The sequence below is a fragment of the Ornithodoros turicata genome, chromosome 6, assembly GCF_037126465.1.
Source record: "Ornithodoros turicata isolate Travis chromosome 6, ASM3712646v1, whole genome shotgun sequence".
Classification (NCBI taxonomy): domain Eukaryota; kingdom Metazoa; phylum Arthropoda; class Arachnida; order Ixodida; family Argasidae; genus Ornithodoros; species Ornithodoros turicata.
This window is the reverse complement of record NC_088206.1, coordinates 334897-356151: the sequence shown is the minus strand read 5'-3', so window position 1 is coordinate 356151 and position 21255 is coordinate 334897. Positions and strand designations below refer to the sequence as shown.

The window sequence follows — 21255 nt, the reverse complement described above, 5'->3', positions numbered from 1 at the left end:
GAGAGAGGGGGGTGAGAGCGTGCAGTTCGGGAAGGTTGGTAGTGTGGGCAATGAAGAAGACTGCGCTCTTTAAAAAAAAGATAAAAAAAACGCGAGGTTGACTTGGCAAATTTCCAAGATTAATTGGGAAAATTCAATTTCTCACGAATTAAATTTGGTAAGAGTGCTCAGAAGTCCTTGCAAACCTCTTCCAAGATAAATAGCGTTGACCTCATAGTGTTCAAACAAGTAGATTTGTTAATACAATTTCTTCTTTTTTTTCTCTCTCTCTTTTTTCACGTCAGGTGAAACACCCTGTATACTATAGTATTAGAAATAGTAATGGGCCGAGGACTGTCCCTGCGCAGCAGGTGTGACAAGCGCGAAAGAAGATAGGACATGGTTAGGGGGAGGGGGGATATGTTTATTGAAACAAAAAAGAAAGGGAGGAAAGGTTAGTCCGGCGTTGGCCGACTTGCTATTCCTTTAAAGGAGTACAGAGGGCCATCCAAAAAAGTTCAGGTTAAGACGTCTGATGAAAGTGTGTGTCATTTTACCGTAGAGCGCGAAAGGTAAATAAGCAGGGAGAACTCGTTCGGTTCGCCGGTCAGTGGGGGTCAACGCCTTGTCGCTTTGCCGCCGTAAACCAGTTTTGCGGCCGAGTGATGACCCAGTCAATAGCAATGCTTTTCCAGAACCCCGAACAGCCGAGTAGCAGACAACATTTCTCTGGACCAATCAGCGAGCGTGATCCTTGTAGCGTCAGCGCGAGGCAGATCACAGGCTGGTACTGCTCTCCACCGCCGTTGCTCACGGTCGTTTTTTTGCGGATTACTTTAAATTCAATTTCTCCGATAATTATGACTCTGTGGTGTGAATTACTTCGCATGGTGCATCTTACTGGCCTACTTAACAGTTTTATAGGAAGAAAACACGGTGTTAAAAATGACTTCTGTGCTACTTTAAGAAAAAAAGAAAAGAAAACACACACACAAAAGGGGGCTTAGAGACTACGTTGTTGTTGTTGTTGTTGATTTACATTGTTAGCAAAAACACACTGTCTACAATTAGAGAAGAAGCTGCGAATCCAAGCGACTAGAAGTGGACTTGGAGTTTTGATAACAAGAGAGCGTGGGGAACTTTGTCAAAAGCTTTCGCAAAACCGATGAAGATAGCATCCGTTTGATGATTTGTATCAAGACTACTGTGTAAATCGTTTCTAAATTAAAATAATTTAATTAAAATACAATTAATTTAAAACAAAGCATAATAGAGAGAAAATAGGACATTCAGAGTAATAAGATGTTTTAGTCGGGATAACGCAAAAAGACACTGAGAATTTTTCTGTCCGCAGATACACATACCGTAAAAATTTCCCATGGTGTACTCTATTCAATTTACAACGCACAAGGATCATTTCAAAAGTATCCTGATGGACGGAAGATCATGAAACATGATCTGTATGTGTTAGGTCTTAATTTATTTGCCATAAGCCAATCAGGAACCTTCTTGAGAGCTAGATTGGCCTTTGTGGTACACCACGTTGCGAGTCAAGCTGATACGAATGTTGCTTATCAACTGTAACATATTGCTTTCTGTTCAATAAATAACTCTTAAAAAGACAAAGCGAAAGGCCGCGGACTCCGTAACGATCTGGTTTTCCGAATATATTAATGTCACAGAACGGGTCGCGTAAATAGTGTCTTAGTAATTCCATACTGCACAAAAGTTAGATAATCTTGTGCACGAACGTTCCACTCGTATAAGCCAGAACTTGAGTGATTTGCATACAAGAAGCCGTCCGATACACGTGGAAAATCAGAGCAAAGAATTTACGAGGCCAGTTGCGAGGTCGGGCGGATACAGTGTTCTCTTGTGCTTGATAGAAACATATAGGCCAGAGATCTCTCTAATTTAGAAAGCATTCCTGGACAGCGGTCCTTATAGCATGAAGCGTATAAATCGTCCCTCCCGAATGCCATAAGGATGTCACGTCGTAATAATTGGTAATCAAACAGAACGTGCGCGAATTGCACGTGTCGCTTATTAGAATCGTGATTGCTTTTCTTGTTGGGACGCTGACGCGTGCAGCTCACTCGGCTACCGGGCGACGCACAGGTGAGTATTCCCTGCTTGCTTCATCATCAATGGGATTTTGTTAGTGACCGTATTTTACCGAAACACAGAGATCAAGTCCACCCTTTAATATGCCCATGCAATCGACCCCGAACGTTTAGAGCGGAAAGAACCGTCTGAACGCCGTTCGGGCGACTTTTACCGCCTCTTAAATCACTCGTGTTTTAAGAGCGTCCGTGGAGTGACACAAATTGAAAAATATCGCGATTGAGTAGTCACGACAAGCTCGAAGACGACAGTCATGTTGGAGGTTATTCCGGAAGAAATCTTTATGTTGACGGGAGAAGTCGTTTTAGGCGTTCCATAAACCGTTCCCAAGTGTGTCCCCAAAGTGCATGTTCGTAGTCTCCTTGCGCTTCTTACAGAACGTTGGTGACAGCGATCTTCTCATTAAATGGACGGTATTTTGTGGTTTTAGATGATAGCGATGCGCTCCCTTCTTCTGTTGTGCCTGTTGTGTGGTTGCTACAGCTCGGATGACTTGTTCATGCGTCGAGTGGAGCACTGTTACAAGAACATCCTTACGTACAGAGACACGCCGCACGCATTGAGGGGAAGACATCCCATCATCACAGGGAGTACGCCACCGGCAGTCACCAACGTAGTTTTTATAGTCTTTCTTTCAGAAATGGGTGTCCTGCTCAAGTCCATGAATCCAGAAAACATCGAGGCTAAAATGAGGCGCTTCCGAAGCTACGGACGCAACCTGCGAAAAGACTTTGATCGAGGTATGTATACATTAGGTGAAGAACCATTTTCAATGTCCACGAGCATCATATACAGAACCGCGAAAAGCGACTGTCCTCGGAAACATCTGTCTTGGTATAACGACACCTGACAGGAGTGGCCCTGCTAGTATATGAATAGTAGTTCTCAGAAGTGTCATTCACGACCACGAATAGAATGCCGCATTGGGCTCTGCAAAGGGCTATACGAAGGAAAGAAACACCTGGGGGGGTATTTCATCGCAATCGCAGAAAGGACTTCATTTGTGGCCGACACGACCCATAAACTGGCGTCACTAACTTTTCACACCGGTACCGTTGGTAGCTTTTCTCCAAAAATATCATTAAATTTTAATGAGAGCTAAAAAAAGAAAGGGATCACGTGGACTGCAAGCGCTATTTCGCTGTTCTCTCCTATTCCGCTCGTTGTCGCGTGTTCTACCCTTCACATTAGCATTGACAGGTTGCTTACGAACGGCTGCAGTTGTTTGCTGCTCGGCCAGACAATGCCTCGCTTTCAGGATGGGTTAAAGAATCCAGCACTCGCAGCAAGCGGGGTATAGCAGTAAACGTACGATAGACTAAAACTCACTGATGTGTCGACTGCTTTTGAGGAACAAATATCATGGGCTTCCTCCAGTGTTTTTAATATTCCTAAGCTCATTCGGGAGGGAATAATCAAGGTGAATCTAGTTTAACCCGAAAGAAGTCAGACTCTAGTTAGAAATGTAGTTTTACCTAGACCTAGTTCTAAAAAAACGTATTTATGCAAAGCAAAACGGTTGTAAGCTGAACGACAAATATCCGACTCTTTAGCTCGCTGTAGACAGCATGTTTCAAGCTTTTTGTTTACCTCACCGTCTGATTTCTGTATTTGCCATTTTCAACTTCAACTTGAATCTTTTTTTTTTTTTTAACATTCAGTTTTACGTACTTGCAAATGACATACAAGGACTTGTTCCATTTTGACGAAATACCGTAACGGTACCGTTCGTTATGTCTACGGTATCTATCATGACGACTCAGTTGTAGAGATGTCTTGGTTGAGCTGAAAATGTGACGTGCGAACGTTTGAATGTAAATCTCTTGGAACTCCATTTATGGAATGTATCTCAATTCCACGTCCATCAAGAATTGGACCAATGTGTGAAGGATCCTTGCACGGATTCCCCTGCAATGGGCAACTGCCTTCAACGAGTGGACATGTTCTACTTCGATTCCGTGGCCAAGACATGCCGTCCATTCGCTTATACTGGATGCAGGCGGAGTTACAACTTGTTCATCAACCCGGCCGACTGCATGGCTGTATGCGCAGGTAAGTCTACGTAAATTACAGTGTTGGAGAACTTGGTACGACGGACTAAAGTCCCAAAAAACATTTTTACTCTGTGTGCGTAAAATTAATTTAGCCACACATTAATGAATTAAAATTAAAGACGTCATAGTCTGCAACCCATCTGGGAACATTGCGCTTCATTAGCTGTTGTCAGTCTTCCGACGTGTACCTGGAACACAGTCTGACTGTCTTACCACCTACTCTGTCCTGGGGTATCCGAAACTTTGTGGCTCACTTCTGGCAGTGTTTTAGCGAAATGAAATTATTAGTATAGATGATTTGAGGAAATCCCAGTGCTCCTGGCGCACGCGTTGCATCCTGGAATATTCCTGTCATGAGGAAGGGAGAACAGTCCTTCACGTCTTTAACCTTGACACCTCGTGGACAATCGGCCCTTGAGAGGAGAACTAGAGTCACTAAATAAGCTTATTTAGTGACTCTAAGGAGAACCAGAAACAGATTGGAGACATTCTCCTCCTTTCTCATAAGCAGGCTCCCAAAGTACAATACGACGCTAAGCTCTCTGGAATTTTTTGAAATCGTCTATTGGCATTTTAAAGGGCCACTAAACTAAACTCTTTGTGTCTAAGCAACACACAGAGTGAAAGCAACCCAATAACCCAAGCGCTTTCATTTTCTACGAAGCAGATCAAGGCTCTCCCTCCTTCAATGCGTCAGCAAGCGTCACTGACTGACGTCAGATGGAGCTGAGCTACCAAAACTATGTATCTCCCTCGATCCCGAAAAACGTTTAGCGTTGGCAGTCAATCTCATACCCTACAACGTCAGCCGCGTCCTGCGACTGAGTCCACTCTAAATATTTTCACACCTTTAAAGGTGTAAAATTGGTGTATTCTCATGTATTACACCTATTTTACACCCTAGAACCTTGGCTTGAAAATTTTCGAGGGTGTAACTATGGTGAATTACACCCTTTTATGAGACATTCATTGTCAGGACGGTGTGATGACTGATGAGGGTGCAACAAAGGGTGTATTTAGAGGTGGGACAGGCTCCATTACACAGGCTAGTTGTATTCCTGTTCCTGTGCAGTATTGGAGTGCTTGTGGTACTCAGAGCTTAAGCTTGTGATACAAGTTGTGATATAACGACCAAATGCTCAGTTACTCAACATTTGGTACACTGTCATATAACCTCTCAAGGTTAGAGGACTATATGATAAAGCTGTATTAAGTGATACATTTGAATACCTTCATGCTTACGTAATGTAGGATATATATGCTGCATGGCATAATGTCAACCTAATAAAAGCATAACTATTCAGTTCCTGTGATTGTGTCTTATATGCATGATGCCCGCAAATACCCACATCAATCACCTATAACATGTGCGTACTGTGCAACATGTGTCTGCAATGTCGTATTTTTGCTGCACACAGGGTACAGCTGAGTAGTATGCCTGGAAAGTGTTACAAGTTCAGTGTGAGAAAAGTATATTCTTGGCTTTTTAAAGAATATTTTGCATGGCTGTGATCGAAGAGTGATGCCAAGGTAGCCACAATGACACTCCAAAGTACCAAGCATGTGCTTCTGTAAAAACTTGAAACTCTATACTTTCGCAGTGAAGCTGTAATAATTTCCAGCTGCCTCTTCTATGGTTTGCAGATTACATTACACCCTTCCATACAATTACACCCTTGATTTCTTGATAGGCGTTCCGTTACAGCTTGAAAGGTGTGCGCCATGCACATGTTCTTTTACACCCTTTAAGGTGTAAAATTATTTAGAGTGTAGATCTCAGCAACGTTAATGTCACTGCCACAACGTGTGCGGCCTGTTTACCGCCGTACTATGTGGAGAGGTTTCACTTCAAAGGGAGACTTCGCAAGGATTCGAAAAATTTAGGCGAGCATCATATCGAATACGAACCACCCCCTCGATACCGACAACAACATTCGCATTAATTTTGCGCGTGTAAATTCTAAATGATGACAATAGCAAACCAAAACGGTTCGTACCGGACGGTCACTGAGATTTGTCCAAGCACCGACAGTCGTTCTCCAGAATCAGTTTTTAGACTCACTGTCGATGACTTAACAAGATAGCTTCGATGGCTACATGGTTTTCTGGCAGGGAGGTCAACTCTCTCTAACCTTGTATCTTTCCTTTCTCTAGTTTCACCTAGAGTCATTTAGTGACTCTAGTTTCACCGATTGTGAATACACGTGGTCATGTTGATGTTATTTATTTTGATATTTCCAAAGCATGTGACCTAATAGATCATAGTATTCTTTTATGTAAATTGCAATCGTATGGAGTCTCCGAATATCGTTTTCTTGAATCGTACTTACGCGAGCGCATGCACTTGCTCTGTCCTTGTCTCTGGTTCACGTGTTCGTTCCTTCTTCGGGTATTCCCTCAAGGGTCTAACCTTGGCCCGTTACTCTTCAACTTTGTCATCAACGACCTTGCGTCTGTTAAACATTCAACTCTGTTACAGTACGCTGACGACATGTAAATAATGCGAACTATATAATCACCTTCAGATTGTGCTCTCTTGCAGGAAGACATAACTAGTATACTTAATTCGTGCACTTACAACCGCCCCAAGGTCAACGCTGCAACAGATCGTTTCGTTTACCCGTAAAACAAACGTTACTCTCTTTCGCTACATATATGTCAAGTGCTGAAATATCTCGGGTTACTAGTGTCCGTGATCTTGGAGTCAGCTTTGATGCCAAACTGACGTTCCATGATGATGTCGCTGCAGTACGTCGTTCTGCTCTTCGGACACTGGGTTACTTAACTTATACGTGCAAAGTTTTTGCAACTCCCTCTGTTTTTGTTAAACTCTACAAGACATTCGTTTTACCACAGCTAGAGTATGCATCTGTTGCATGGAACGCTTTGTGCCTTACTGAGAGCAATCGCCTCGAAGCTGTTCAGAAACGTGCACTTGACTTTGTTGACAACTTTTACCTCCGGGGTATCCCTGGCTTTGAATCGTTCGACTACCCGAGACTCTTAAAATCCTTTCGACTTCTCCCCCTAACATCGCGGCGTCAAATTGCTGATGTCACATTCCTTTACAAGTGTGTACATTCCATTGTTGATTCCCCATTCTTGCTAGGCCGCATAAATTTCCGCTATTCTTGTGGTGCCCTTCGCAATCCCCCGTTATTTTATGTACACAAAACCTGCCCATATCACCCACTCACACGTTGCCAAATTTTGGTAAACACATTTTCGTCCTCATGTGATATCATATGCTGAATTTAAACGTGACATTGCATCTTTCTTACCTTAACTTTTGGTGCCTTCATCTGCTTCTTTGCTCTGGCTGCCTTTGCTATTATTGTTTAGTAACCTGTCTCATGTATTGTTTCAAATACTGCAATTTTGGTGCCTCTTCCCTAATTATCATTTTGTTCTATTATGTCCCCCATATGTACATCTTCTGTATGTATGCTCATTCTTTCCCACCTTCATGCGTTTGATTCTTGCATTTGTTCTTTTTATAGTGTTACTGCATACTATACTTGTACTTTGCTGTAATCTGATAGTGCGCCAACATCAAGGCTCCTGCGGCCGTTCTTGGGTACATTAAAACTCATTCATTCATTCATACACTTCAAGCGAAGGGAATGCTCTCCATATAAACACTTTCAGGAAAGATAGAAACCGATACTTCGGTATGAATTAACATTGAAAGCGGTTGTCTCTTAACTTCAACATTGACCTTGTACGCATTCTGCCTGTCCAGTGGCGTTTCCAATAGAAACACTAAATCCACCGATTCATCATCCGACGTCCCTACAAAGTTGGACGACCGAGTATACAACTAATTTCGATAACATGTCAAACGCTCGTGGACCGAGTACATGATGTTTTCTTTGCTGGCGGAATGTCATTTGCAGCTACATAGTGCATGCGCGAAGCGCTCCGTATACGATTCAAAATCGTCTGTCGATTCTTCCCAAGCTTTCATTACCTGCTGTGGTCTGTGGTCCTGCCGTATAGTTCAACGTCGGCCGGTAATCCATTTACGTCGCAGGTGTTATATCCATAACTTGTCGCGCAGTCTGTAGCACAACCAACCACAGCGGTGTCACGATGGTAATCAATCTTTATTGTGGTAGTGGTAAGTCGTAGGTGAGGAAGCAGAGTGAGGTCTGCCTGCACTTCTAAAGGCGAGTTCCCACATATAGCGCTTCCCTAAATAGTGCTAGAAAATTTCGCTATATTTTCCTCCTCGCATTGCTGCGAAGCGCTATTAAACCACTCTTGTCGAAGTAGAGCCCCGGTCAACTTTTGTAGCGCTATCTTGAGCGCTGAGTCTGCTTTAACCAATCGTGAGCTTCTTTCAGCCGTGACGTCGCGGGGTTTGTGTTGCTTCCGATCACACGAAGCAGCAGGTGAAACTCGTGGCCATTTTCATGTCGTCGTCTTCGTCGCCTTCCCGCCTTGCTGCTTCGAGAGATCGGACGAAGCAAAACAAACCCCAGCTCCCGCGACGTCACGGCTGGAAGACGCTCACGATTGGTTAACGCAGACTCACCGCTCAATATAGCGCAAGAAAAGTTCACCGGGGCTCTACTTCGACAAGAGCGGATTTATAGCGGTTCGCAGCAATGCGAGGAGGAAAATATAGCGCAATTTTCTAGCGCTATGCAGGGAAGCGCTATATGTGGGAACTCGCCTTAAGGCGGCAAGTTACACTCTGTCGTAGAAAGGGGGTGGGAAAATAAAGGAAGCGCCAGATGGTAGAGGGGTGGAGGCATCACGATAGTCCCACGCTGGCTGCGAAGGCTAGCAGCTCGTCCCGGGCTGCTCTACGGCAAAGCGCTGACCCTTGTCGTCAAAGGTGTCGCTGGGAAAGTTCAGGGCTTTGTACTTGTGCAGCAGCGCGTCTCTGACAGTCTTGTGGTCGGGGCGATGCATAATGACGTGCTCGAGGTCCCCGAGGGCGAAACAGGAGCCGCAATCTGGAGAGGGAGCGAAACCCATCTTGCGCAGGAGTGATAGTGTTAGTGACTGTCCTTAGTCGGTGGAGCAGTACCGTCTGTCTTCTCTTTAGGTCTCTTGTCGGCAGAAGTTGCTGGAAGACTGCCGCTGCTGGGATGGTAGCAAGGTCGACACTCTGGAGGTGCCTTGAAAATCGCCTTCTGCTACTGCTCTCAGGATCGTGCGGCGCCGGCGTGTTCGGTGGTTCAGTGTGGGCAGCAGCGGCGACCGGATTTACATTCCCATCTATTCCGACGTGTGAAGGGATCCACTAGAATTGCACACTGAACCCCTCTTCTTTTAAAAGCATGAGGCTGTCTACAATCTTGTGCGTGATGGTGTCCTCCTGATGGCATCTGGTGATTCGTTCAAGTGCACATTTAGAGTCTGATAGAATGAGTACGTCTTGGTCAGGGATGGATGATACGAAATCCAGCGCTTTCTCTATTGCTACTTGTTCGGCCGGGGTTGATGAGACGAAGGAATCTAGGCGGCCTCCCCAGGAGTGCTGGAGCGCAGGTATCCAGAACGCCGCTGTACGACTCTGCAGCTTTTGATTACTTGAGCCATCAGTGTACACGTTGAGAGTTGCTCCGTATTATTCGTGGATCAGTTCCGACGCTATCGACCGGATGATAATGTCCGAGATTTCCCTATTTTTCTGGAGTCCTTGTATCGATAGTGCTACTTTAGGCTCTTCGACATCAAATGGCGCAGGTCGTGGGCGCATTTCGGGTCCCGGCAGCGCTAGCAGGCTGTATGTACCTTCTTCCACAACCTTGAAACGGGATCCTCAATGTTCGTTTATGCGTCGTATGATGTTTCTTCCCTCCTGTGATTTGTGCAGACGGTCAAGTTGCCGCAGTAGGCGCTCTGTGGACTGTATAGACGAAGGGGCATCGACTGGAATTCTCCGTAGACCAGCCCGCAGGACGTCCGTTGTGGTAGTCCTAACGCGGTTCGGAGTCCCATGCGGTGAGCTGCTTTCAACTCAGACAGTCTGGTAGCAGATGGGAGAGCATTGGGCAGGAAATAAAGTATTCTCTGGAGGACGAGCGCGCTATGTAGGGAAAGGAGCGTCGCTGGAGGACAGCCCCAGTCTGTGCCCTGGAGGCGTCGGAAGACATTCGGGAACGACCGGATGGATGTCTTAATGGCTGCTACCTGTGAGCTCCAATCCAACCTGTCATCAATAGTGGCCCCCAGGAACCTTTGGCGCTCCAGAATCGGCAATGAGTAGCCTCGGTGCTCTACGCTGACTTGTCGTCGACGTTTGCGATTGATGATCATGGAGCACGACTTTTCCGTCGAGACGCTAAGTCCTTCCCTTTCCAAATGTGCGGAGATGATCTGCAGAGCTGCTTCCATCTTTGCCTTTAGCTGTCCATTTTGCACCCTATGCAACACAGTGCTACATCATCAGCATAGATCGACATAGAGATCGTCAGTTCCGATGCGGTGAGACATTTCGGCCGGGCTATGGGGGGGGGGCTATGTTTTCCAGGTTTCTCAGGGCTTGGTACGATATCTTGTCCAGCCCTGGCGCACGGCCACGGTGGCACCTTTGGGGGGGCTGGTTTCAACTCCGTCCACGTGAAGGGCTTATCCAGGACGTGGTCGCCGTATACGAGATGAATGCCATTCATAGCTGGAGGTGGTGGCTTGACTAGAACATCGGCAAACATTTCCGCTGCCTCTAAGTCGATGACAACGGGATACCCCAACTTCGAGCTGAGAATGAACCTTTCCTTACACTGCATGAAATACCCGACACCATCCACGTCCAAGACCTTCCTCTCGCTGCGACACTGTCACGGGTGTCAACCGCCCTGTCATGCCGCCTACCCTCCGCTGACCTGTCTTCGATGCTCTGCACAACGTGACCCACCCTGACGTGCGTGCCACCCAGAAGCTCATCTTGCGCAAGGTATGTGTGGCCGAACATGAACAAGGACGTACAAGACTGGGTAAAGACATCTTTATCCTGCCAACGCTCTACGGCTGGTAGGTATACGAGGACCCTCCTCCCCGCACTCGGTTCGACCATGTGCACATCGACATCGTCGGACCGCTGCCTCCATCTAACGGTATCAAATACATCCTTACATGCGCGCTCTTCACCGCCCTGCTGTGCATCCTGGGAACCCGCCATATCCAAACCACGGCCTACCACCCAACGGCGAACGGCCTGATTGAGAGGCTGCATCGCCAGCTGACAGATGCCCTCACGGCGCAGGTTAATCCCACGCACTGGACCCGTCACCTTCTTCTCACATTACTCCGAAAAAGATCCACAGTCAAGGAAGACCTCCAGTGTGCCCCAGCGGATCCACACTGTGTCTCCCAGACGATTTTCTGACTCGATTTGTACCAAAGTGGAGATCGCTCCATGCCATCCCCCTGCACCTACGTGGAAGATCTACGGAAATTGTTCCTCAACATCACCCTGGTTCACCCTCGCATATCAACACGGCGTACAGCCTTTGCCCATCAAGACGTTCGGAACGCCACGCATGTCTTCATCAGGTCGGACTGTGCTAGACCACCCCTAACACCTCTTTACACTGGCCCCTACCCAGTGCTATCCCCAAACGCGTCACCTGGTCATCGTCCAGATCGACCGTCGCAAACTCTGCTCCGATCTAGGTGGCTAAGAGCGCAGCCCTGTAGCGCTCCCGGTGGCATACTCGGATGCCGGGTGAATAAATGTTCGTGCCCCAGTTCCGCTCTGGCTGGCATATGTCGAGGACCGTTCTTCTACTGGTCAGTTGCTCTACAATGGCATTAGCTTTATAGTTTACCTAGTTGGTACGTTTATGAAGTCTGGAAGCATTTCACTGTAACCCGATCTCTGTGTACTACTAGACAAAAGTAGGCCGTAAAGTCACCCGAAAAGTGCATCGAGCTCCCGTTCACACAAAAGGCTATGACAAATTTCCCTCTGTGGGTCGGTGCCAAGAAGCTTGAGCTTGTACGTTTCCATCGCTTCCTTAGCGTGGTCAGGCTTTCTGCTGTTGAGCATCTTACCAAAGTGCAAAGTTGGGGTAGTTGGTGTGACATTACTAGTTTAGGCTGCCAAGGGGGACGTCGGACAAAGTAAGAGTTGAGCATCTTTCTGGCTCAGGATGGGACTGTGATCAGCGCTTCCTTCTTGCAGTTCACACAGCCTTCGTGCGTGCGACTGTACTTTACAGCCTTACGCTCCTGCACAGGATTTCCAGAACGCCATTAAATAATCTTCGGACCCTGTTTGCTCGTAGTCTACGTCGTTGCCTTGGAGTTTCAAGAATGGCTGAAACATGGCAAGTTCTCGCTGAAGCTGGAGGGCTCCCGATTGAGGTTCTACGTGAAAAAGAAACAGCCCAGCACTTCCTCCGTTTACGTGCGTACAATCGCTGTCACCCGTTCCTCAGGAAAATTCGATACCGCCCCAAAACTGACTGTTATCGAGTAGCGCAGATTATACGCCCGAGCATCAATCACTGGCTTCGTAGCTCAGGAACTCCGCTGGAAGCACCTTGGTCTCTACCGGTCCCGCCCATCTTCGTGAGTCTATCGGACCTTCAGGAACGAGCCAGCCGAACGGCTGCAAAGCTCTATACCATTCTACGTATTATCTCTGCAGCACATAGTTGATTTAGCCTGCGAGAATGAACAGTGTTCACCGACTCCAAATCTGCGCTGCAAGCTATTGAGAATACAGGCGTACGAGGCTCGTCCGCACCCTTGGTGACGGATGCGTTAATGGCTTACCAGCATATGTACGAAGCGCTACACAAGCTAGTTCTCCAGTGGGTTCCAGCCCATTACGTTGCCGTGGTGATCAGGCTGACAGCGCCGCGCAGAAGCACGGCTCTCTCATCTGTAGGAGACGAACGAGTATTGCACTGCTGAGAAGAGACCGTCGTTCCTTCTTCGACGTCCAGTGTGACACTACACGTCTCTGGCTTCCCGCCGATTAAGAACTGACATTTTGCCGCCATCTATGCTTGCAAGCGTTGATCCGGCGCTCGCTTTCCTCTCATCAAGACTCAACATTAATTCATCGAATGCGACTCAATGTGGGTTTTATACTTGCGACAAGTTGACTCTCCTATATATGCCATCAGTGCGGTAATCTGCACTACCAGGCTATTGCAACTACTAGCCGTTCACATCTCACTATGGCCAAATCCAGCCCACCAACGCTCTTCCCCAAAAGCACTTGGGTCGTCACTGTGGGGCGAGTCATTATTTCATTTCACCGCCAGCAATGTGTTGTAGAGTATCGCCCCTGGCGATGAAACTCCCCATTCATCATCATTCAAATAACTCTCGGGCTCCCCCATAACTCTCAAATAACAGGTCGGGCACTCAACCTGGCACATTCAGAAATGATCCACCCGCCATTAGAGAGGTTGTAGTGTGAAACGTAGTGCGGACCACACGAAAACGCATCCCCAAGGACATCATGTTAACCACGAGGTAGCTAAACTGGGCGCGTGACGTATTTGACGAGAACGGGGCACCGTGAGCAAACCGAACCAGCTCAGTGAGCGACTGTCACGGCGGAGACCAAAGCAGCCTAAACAAAAGGGACATCCCACTCGAGACGTGACAGCAGCATTTGAGGATGTTTAGGTAGCAAGCCGATCGCAGCAGTGGGACTTTGAGAGAGATATCTGAGCAAGGAAATGGACCCGACGAAAAGAGGAGTTCGTATCGGGCGGACCAACAAGAGGGTCGACCTGAACCCGCGTGTCGGGCTGGGGCAGGTGTAAAGGTGTAGGGGCGATTTCGGCAAATTTTACACTTCCGATGTTGACGGCAACGAGCTGTACGAAGAAATTTTAGACTGCAGAATGTTGCTCGCGAGGCGCACAGAAAACAAAATATTGAGACCCGAAGAGCTTCTTGAATTTATTGTTCACTATGGGGATGAGAATGTCTTCCCGAACCTTCGGGTTGCGGTCCAGATAATGCTTACGATCGCGGTTTCAATTGCCAGCTGTGAGCGGTCATTTAGCAAGCTTATACTTTACAAGCAAGCTTAGCAAGCTTAAGCTGATACTTTCGTATTTAAGAGCATCAATGGGCCAGGACAGGCTTTCCGACCTTGCTGTCCTAAGTGTTGAAGGAGAAGAAACAGAAAAAATTGATTTCAGTGACATTATCGACAAATTTGTAGTAGCAAAAGCCAGAAAGGCTATCATGTGACATTAGTGGGCCATTTGTGTGTGTATTTACAAAACATGACCAACTGTGTCCTCGATATGTGCCTGAACAAGGGCGCAGACTCATTGGTTGCCATGGGCGCAGGTAGCTCTAGATACGCCACTGCCGACGAGGTCAGGATGTATGTGCGCGAAACGGATGTCCGGTTCAAGGAATCGACCCGGGTTCGAAGTCGTGTGCCGGGTGACTTTGGACTTCTGGCAACCCTGACAGGAGCGAACCCAGCGCTCGTCGCAGCGCATACCAGGCCAGACGTAACGTGAAGAAATTAGCTGTTGCGTGGCACGGATACCGGTGTGCGCCACAGAATCAAACACCGAGCGGCGTACTGCAGGGGGTAGGAATGGTCGAGGAGTGCCACGGGAAACGTCGCAGCAGATTGGGGTACGAGCTCCGGGGAAGGTGTTACGTCCTCAAGAATCAAGCTTGTCGACGCCGCCGACCGCAGAGACTTCAGTTCTTCGTCTTGGGCTTGAAGCTCGGCTAGCTGGTCAAGTGCAGGCGTCGCGGACGCAAGGGCGGAGAGATCTATGTCAACGCGGCTGAGGGCGTCGGCGACGGGGTTGAGGGGGCCGGAGATGTGGCGGACGTCTGAGGTGAACTCTGCGATAAAGGCAAGATGTCGTTGCTCACGACCGCAGTAGTTGGCTCCGGAAGAACGGAATGCGTAGACGAGCGATTTGTGGTCCGTAAAAATTGAAAAACCACGGCCTTCGAGGAAATGTCTGAAGTGCTTGATGCTAAGGTAAATTGCGAGTAGCTCCCGACTGAAGGTTCCCATGAGGGCGGTTGGTGCGCCATGTACCGGGTGCACCAGTATGGTGGCGTTAGCAAGAGCTTCCTTGATGTTGGCGAATGCGGCAGAAGTGTCAGCAGTCCAGGACAGAGACGAGGTGGCGGAGCGCTTGATGGACAGGAACTATTCGAGTGGTCTTAATATCTCCGCACAGTGCGGGATGAAGCGGCGGTAGAAGTTTGTCATCCCCAAAAATGTCCGTAGCTGCTGCAAGTTGGCGGGTTGCGGAAAATCTATGAACGCTCGGATTTTGGATGGTAGAGGAGAAATGCCAGCCGAGGAAATGTGATGGCCCAGGAAGTCCAATTCGGGAACGCCGAACTCGCTCTTGTTAACGTTGATTATTATGCCGAAATCGGTGAGGCGGGAAAATAGCTGGCGCAGGTCGGCGTCGTGCTGTTCGGGTGTTGGACTGGCCACCAGAATGTCGTCGATGTAGGCGTGGACATTCGGCAGGCCACGGATGACACGATCGATGAACCGTTGGAACGATTGGGCTGCATTACGAAGGCCAAATGGCATCCGTGGAAATTCGAAGAGCCCGAAAGGGGTCGTTATGGCAGTTTTTGGGATATCTGCCTCGGCAACGGGGATCTGATGGTATGCCCGTATGAGGTCCAGCTTCGAGAATATAGTAGCGCCATGTAAGGATGCTGTGAAGTCATGGACATGGGGGATGGGGTACTGGTCGGGGATGGTAACGCGATTTAAGGCTCTGTAGTCCCCGCAGGGGCGCCAGTCGCCGGTCTTCTTAGGCACCATGTGCAGCGCCGACGCCCAGCTGCTGGAGGATGGGCGGATGATTCCCATTTCCAGCATGTGGTCGAACTCCGCGCGTGCAATGGCCATCTTCTCCGGCGGAAGACGGCGGGGACGAGTGAAGACCGGGGGGCCTGTGGTCTCGATATGATGAACCGCGCTGTGCTTCACGGGCCGGGTCCAGTCAGGAGGGCGAGTTAGCTGCGGGAAGTCCCTCAAGATGACGAGGAAGGGGTTGCTTGAGTCTTGGTAGAAGGCAATTCGAAGCGATTGCAAGGACGAACGTATGCCCGACACAGTGAGGCTGGTGGAGGAGTCTACGAGTTTGCGACGGCGCATATCGACGAGGAGATGGTGGTGGGTAAGGAAATCGGCTCCGATAATGGGTTGGGTTACGTCAGCCACGAGAAAAATCCACCGAAAGGTGCGTCGGAGGCCGAGGTTTAGGGTGAGCGACCGCTGGGCAGACCGGGATTCGGGAACCGTTCACTGCAGTAAGGGAATACAAGGATTGTTGTCGACGGTCTGTACGGCTTGCGGGGATTACGCTGACTTCCGCCCCAGTGTCAATGAGGTAACGTCAGGCAGAAGCTTGCTCGCGGACGTAGAAGAGGCGACTGAGGCGCGAGATATTGAACCAGGATGATGATAGCACCGCTGGGGCTGCTACAATTTCTTTAAATACAATAGAAAATTCGGGAAGCACCAAACTACGTCAGTTTTTTTTAAGTATTCACAGTGCACATCTAGACTGGACACCGCTGACGTGACAATTCTTCGATGCCTTTGGCGTAGAAAAAGTGGACTGCTGTCCTAGCCACTGCGGGACATCTTTCTTGATCTATGTGAACCGATCTTCCCTCCCATGGGGCCCCAACAAATGGAAATCGCTTCGGGGGCTGTAAAGGGAATGGAACAAAACCTCATTTCAGCCAGGGTTGCTGCCGTCCAATTTTCTTGCGAATAACGTTTCGCACGGCGCCGTTATCAACGTGGACATGGATACCCAGAAGACGGCTGCATCTTTTAATTTTTTTTCCCGAGATGGATGTTTTAAGACTGCATCTTGCTTCTCTTTGGCGGAGTGGAAGCCTTATGCCGCCATTCCATGCTGCTTCTTTTTGTCTCTGGGGTGAAATGATGCACCCAGGTTTCGTCACATGTGATGATAGAGAAAGTAGAAATTCGGATTGAAACCGGTTCAACAGCTGCTCAGAGACTGTCATGCGCGCTCTCTTCTGGTCACAAGCGAGCTGTCTGGGAACCAATCTTGCACAGATGTTCGTGAATGATTGTCTCCACACTGCCGACACTAATATTGTCCCGAACTGGTACTCGCCGGTTCTCGAGGATGGCTTGCTCAACGCCTGCAATGTTCACTGGCGTGGTTCATTTGTCACCATATCCCGTCCTTCGCCTACACAATTCGTACAGTCTTCCCCTTGACATCGTTTGTTCCCCATACTGTGCCTGTAATCTTTGCAAAATATCAGCTGGCTTGACGTTCTCCTTCACAAGAAACTTGATTACCCATCGTGGTTCCATAGCTACAGACACACTGCTCGCCGCCATGATAGTGCCGCTGCCCTGAGGACAACAACAATTTTATTTGAATGCTGGTGGGTGGGGAGTACCCGATTGTCTGTGCTAGTGTGGTGAAATGGGTCGTCTCACAGTGAAGACCCAAGTCCTACGGTGTCTAAAAACTTTGGTGGGCTGGATTTGGCCATGGTCCAAGCAATTTTGACAAAGTGAAAGGGCGAGCTGATTTAGAGAGATCCTTGTGGTAGCGCCACTGAGCTGTAAAAGCCACATTGAGTTGCATTCAATGCATTGTCCTGACGGGACGTGTTTCGTGGCATTTACTTTTGACTGGAACCACGGATGTGACCAGGCTTTAAACCGTGCTTTCCTACTTTGATCTGCGGCTTACCACGGAGATCCATACTGACGGCTACGGCATCGGCGCGGATCTCGCTCAACGGTGGTGCTGGTGGAAGGGCTCGCCGTTGTCGGCCTCACAGCGAGGTGGGCAACGTCACAACTGACGCCCTGGGCCGACTTCTAACGGAACATATGTCTGAAAGCGTCTCAGGAAAACCCAGGAAAAACCCCACCGCCGGCACCGGGATTCGAACCCGGGTACCTCCCAGTCTCGCTCAACGCCGTCCCGATGCGGCGCGCCACCAAGCAGCATGGCAACTTTGAGGGACACTGCTCTGTCGTCTGCTTCGGTTATGGTTTACCCCAGCTGACGCTGCTGCTGCGCACACCGGGAATGTTGTTGTTGTTGTTCTTCTTCTATCTCCGCCTCTGGTCGTCTCGTAATGCTGTGAGTAGGGTTGCCACCAGGCCCCGGCAGCCTTTTGCCGGGGCCTCCATAAGTAGTTCGCCTGCTTGATGACAATACAGGTGACGCTTGCTTTTTCAAGTGTGATGTGGGCAACCTTACACTTGTCCCATCCTACCATAGAGACAAATTTTTATTGAGCAAATGTCTTGATCAACGACCCTTGTAGTTACCGCTTTTGGTTAAAGTAACTGCAAAACGTAACTGTATCTAAGTTACTCAAGTATTGCAATATTTTCCATCGTCAGTTTCCTAACATCGTTTTGTCGACGATCCAAGCACCCTGCATTTTTCCCAACCATGAATTCCGCGAATTCTGTCATCTCATACGCAGCCAGGATGGTCTTAGACTATCTGCGACCATGCAGTTAGGACCCCTGGGAAATCCTCCCTTTACAACATGCTATAATTAACTATGCTAGGGAAATACAACAGCTAAAACAATTTGTTAGAATTACATTTATCGGCTTTCTTTTTCACGAACGGTAGCTGTAAAACTTTCCAAAAAATAATTGGCGCTAAAAAGTAAGAATATTCGCTGCACTATATGCGATGACCTCATTTTGACGTCCCAATACAGGCGCTTCGAAATATCCTTTCCCTTGGAACGCTCTCATTGGCGAAGAGTCTGAAATGCGGCATTATGATACGTAAGAGCTTCGTGACGTAGCTGAGTAGCGCAGGGAAGGAAGGAGAGGGATCATACTTTTTGAATAGCATTCTCTTCTGGTGGAGTTTGTGCAGACAGGATTACAGTCTTACAAAGCTCGGGACCCGAACGAATGGAGCGTGGTGCCTGTGGACAAAGCAGCTGCGGCTATGAGGGCGAGAGTATAGCAGAAAGGAATTGACCACCTCGATATCTTAAGCTCCTTTCTTGTATGGAGCATGATAGTTCGAAACTGTTCGACGAGCAAACGAGACACAATAGGGCGAAAAAATAAAAGGACTATATTGTTCATTGAAGACGTTTGTAACATGGAAGGACACTGGCATATACATGCAAAGAGGAAGATAAACTAGGATCATTGGGACATATATTAGAGAAATAAAAAAGAACCACGGGCAGATAGGCAAACGAGTCGAGGAGAACTCCATCTGAGGTAGAGAAAACATGTAAGAGTGAATGGAAAGTAGTGTTTGACCTGTCCATCCTAATTTCTTGAGACTTCCCAGTTTACGAGAAGGCCATGCCAATGTGGTGTAAACGCAGCATCCCTCACCGGCAACCAATAGACGAGTTCAGAAAATGCCAGTGCTCTTTGCGCACGCATTGCATCTTGGGCGTTTGCTGAGCGTGGAAACCAACAATAATCCTTCACATTTCGCTCACGTCGTGGACAATGGACCGGTAGGGGAGGAACAGTTCGGAGGCCACTTGTTTCTGTGCCAAATTCCCACAGTTCAAAGATTGGCTTTTTCGTGGATGATACCTGTTAACCGAGGGCAGCACCAACGGCAGATCCCCAACTTTTATTTTCTTTACGACATAGCTGTAATGATGACTCCCCCCAATATTTTGCTACCCCCTATGTTTGTGGTTCTGGATGGACTACTGGCACCTAGATGCAGAAGGCCTGCGTAAAGAAGCACTTCGGTCACTACCCATTTTTAAACAAAAAATGCACCATGCAAAGTGATTCATTCACTCTGCCTTTTCACTCTGTCTCCTAGAAGGACACGCAGAAGATGGCCCGTCGCGCGGACTTGGACGTGGATATAGTAATATCGGAGGTTTCAAGGAGGCCACCCCCAAACGTCAAACAGAAAATCTTGGAGATGGCTTTCTGTGCTCCTTCACCCCTTCGCACGTAGACATATAAAGTATCGCATGTAAATTCGCACTTCCCCAAAGGAAATGTTTTGCGATAACGTTGTAAAAGATATACGTTCCAAGTGCCTTCCATGTTCCTCTGCAGTGTTTGGTTCAGGAACTTTTCTGCGACCTCGGGGAAACTAAATGGTTTCCCGGCCATTTTAATCAAAGTGCCACCAGAGTTAATGTAGGTGTAATCTGAAATACAATTGCCTTTCAATTTAATCCGAGTGCTGTTTAAGTACTTTAAATGGGATTCGTACCCCATTATTGAATGTGTCGACTGCTGAGGGTTCATAGAGAGGGACCCACAAAAAGCGCGTAATCGATGCTGGATACTTTGCATAAATATTCAGCCAGTGATAATTCCTGCTAGAGCTTATATAGTTAACGGCAGTGACTGATAACGGGCGAAAGGCTGAGGTCTATGTGGATCGGTGTTGATAGGGGCTGACTAGTTGATTCTGGTTAAAGAGCTATCGACTGATAAGGAATGGTGATTGGCCATAAAGGAAACTCATTCTGACTGTTGACTGATAACAACTGACAAGGTTAATGGTGACAATGAGGACGCGGCAACAGCTGATTGGGGCTGGCAACCAAAGACGAATTGACAAAGTGGCTTCATAGCAGCTGCTCTGGTCTGGTGAACTGGGCATAAAGGTTCGCTGAGTGCTGAGTTTCACAAGGTTCACGTTCTTCATTTGCCGAAACCTGCCAAGGCCTGCCACCTGATCAGCACCTACCGATAAGGAAGAGGGAACTGATAATGACTCTCTAATAAAGCTGGTCTCTGGAAATGAGCTACTGGATGAAAGGTGCTTGTTGGTTGGCATGTTTTGGCACTTAATCCTGATCAGAGTAGGAGACCTCGTTTAACTTATCAGTCTGGCAGCTCTGACCAGTCCCATGAATGCCTGTCATCCACATACAGAAAGACAGGTGCTGTTCTGTTTTTTTTTTTTTTTACTTCCTGCCATAACTGAGAAGAAGTTTGCTTGATGTCATTGTGTGCTTCCATGGTTTTGAGTACCATCACAGAGTTTCATTGCCTGCCTTCCAGATTGGGACCAATAAATCTGGTGCAAGGTGCCGTCCAGAGGTGCTTCCAAACGGGGAATAAAGAATTTCGTATGAGCCCATTCTTCAGTTTTTCTTAGGCACCGTTAAAGTGCAAGGC

The 21255-nt window shown here is 47.9% G+C and overlaps 1 protein-coding gene across 2 annotated transcripts; it reads left to right on the top strand.

Annotated features, from left to right (window-relative positions):
* The first annotated feature begins 1989 nt into the window (after positions 1-1989).
* LOC135398743 (uncharacterized) lies at positions 1990-21212 on the top strand. 2 transcript variants are annotated; one of them, XM_064630143.1, is made up of 5 exons: positions 1990-2097; positions 2534-2693; positions 2742-2843; positions 3973-4155; positions 21139-21212. In XM_064630143.1, the coding sequence occupies exons 2-5, from the start codon at positions 2534-2536 to the stop codon at positions 21150-21152; spliced, it is 459 nt and encodes a 152-aa protein (XP_064486213.1). In that variant the 5' UTR covers positions 1990-2097; the 3' UTR covers positions 21153-21212. The 2 variants fall into 2 exon arrangements, with proteins under 2 accessions (XP_064486213.1, XP_064486214.1); XM_064630144.1 differs by lacking the exon at positions 1990-2097 and adding an exon at positions 2363-2452.
* The last annotated feature ends 43 nt before the right edge of the window (positions 21213-21255 follow it).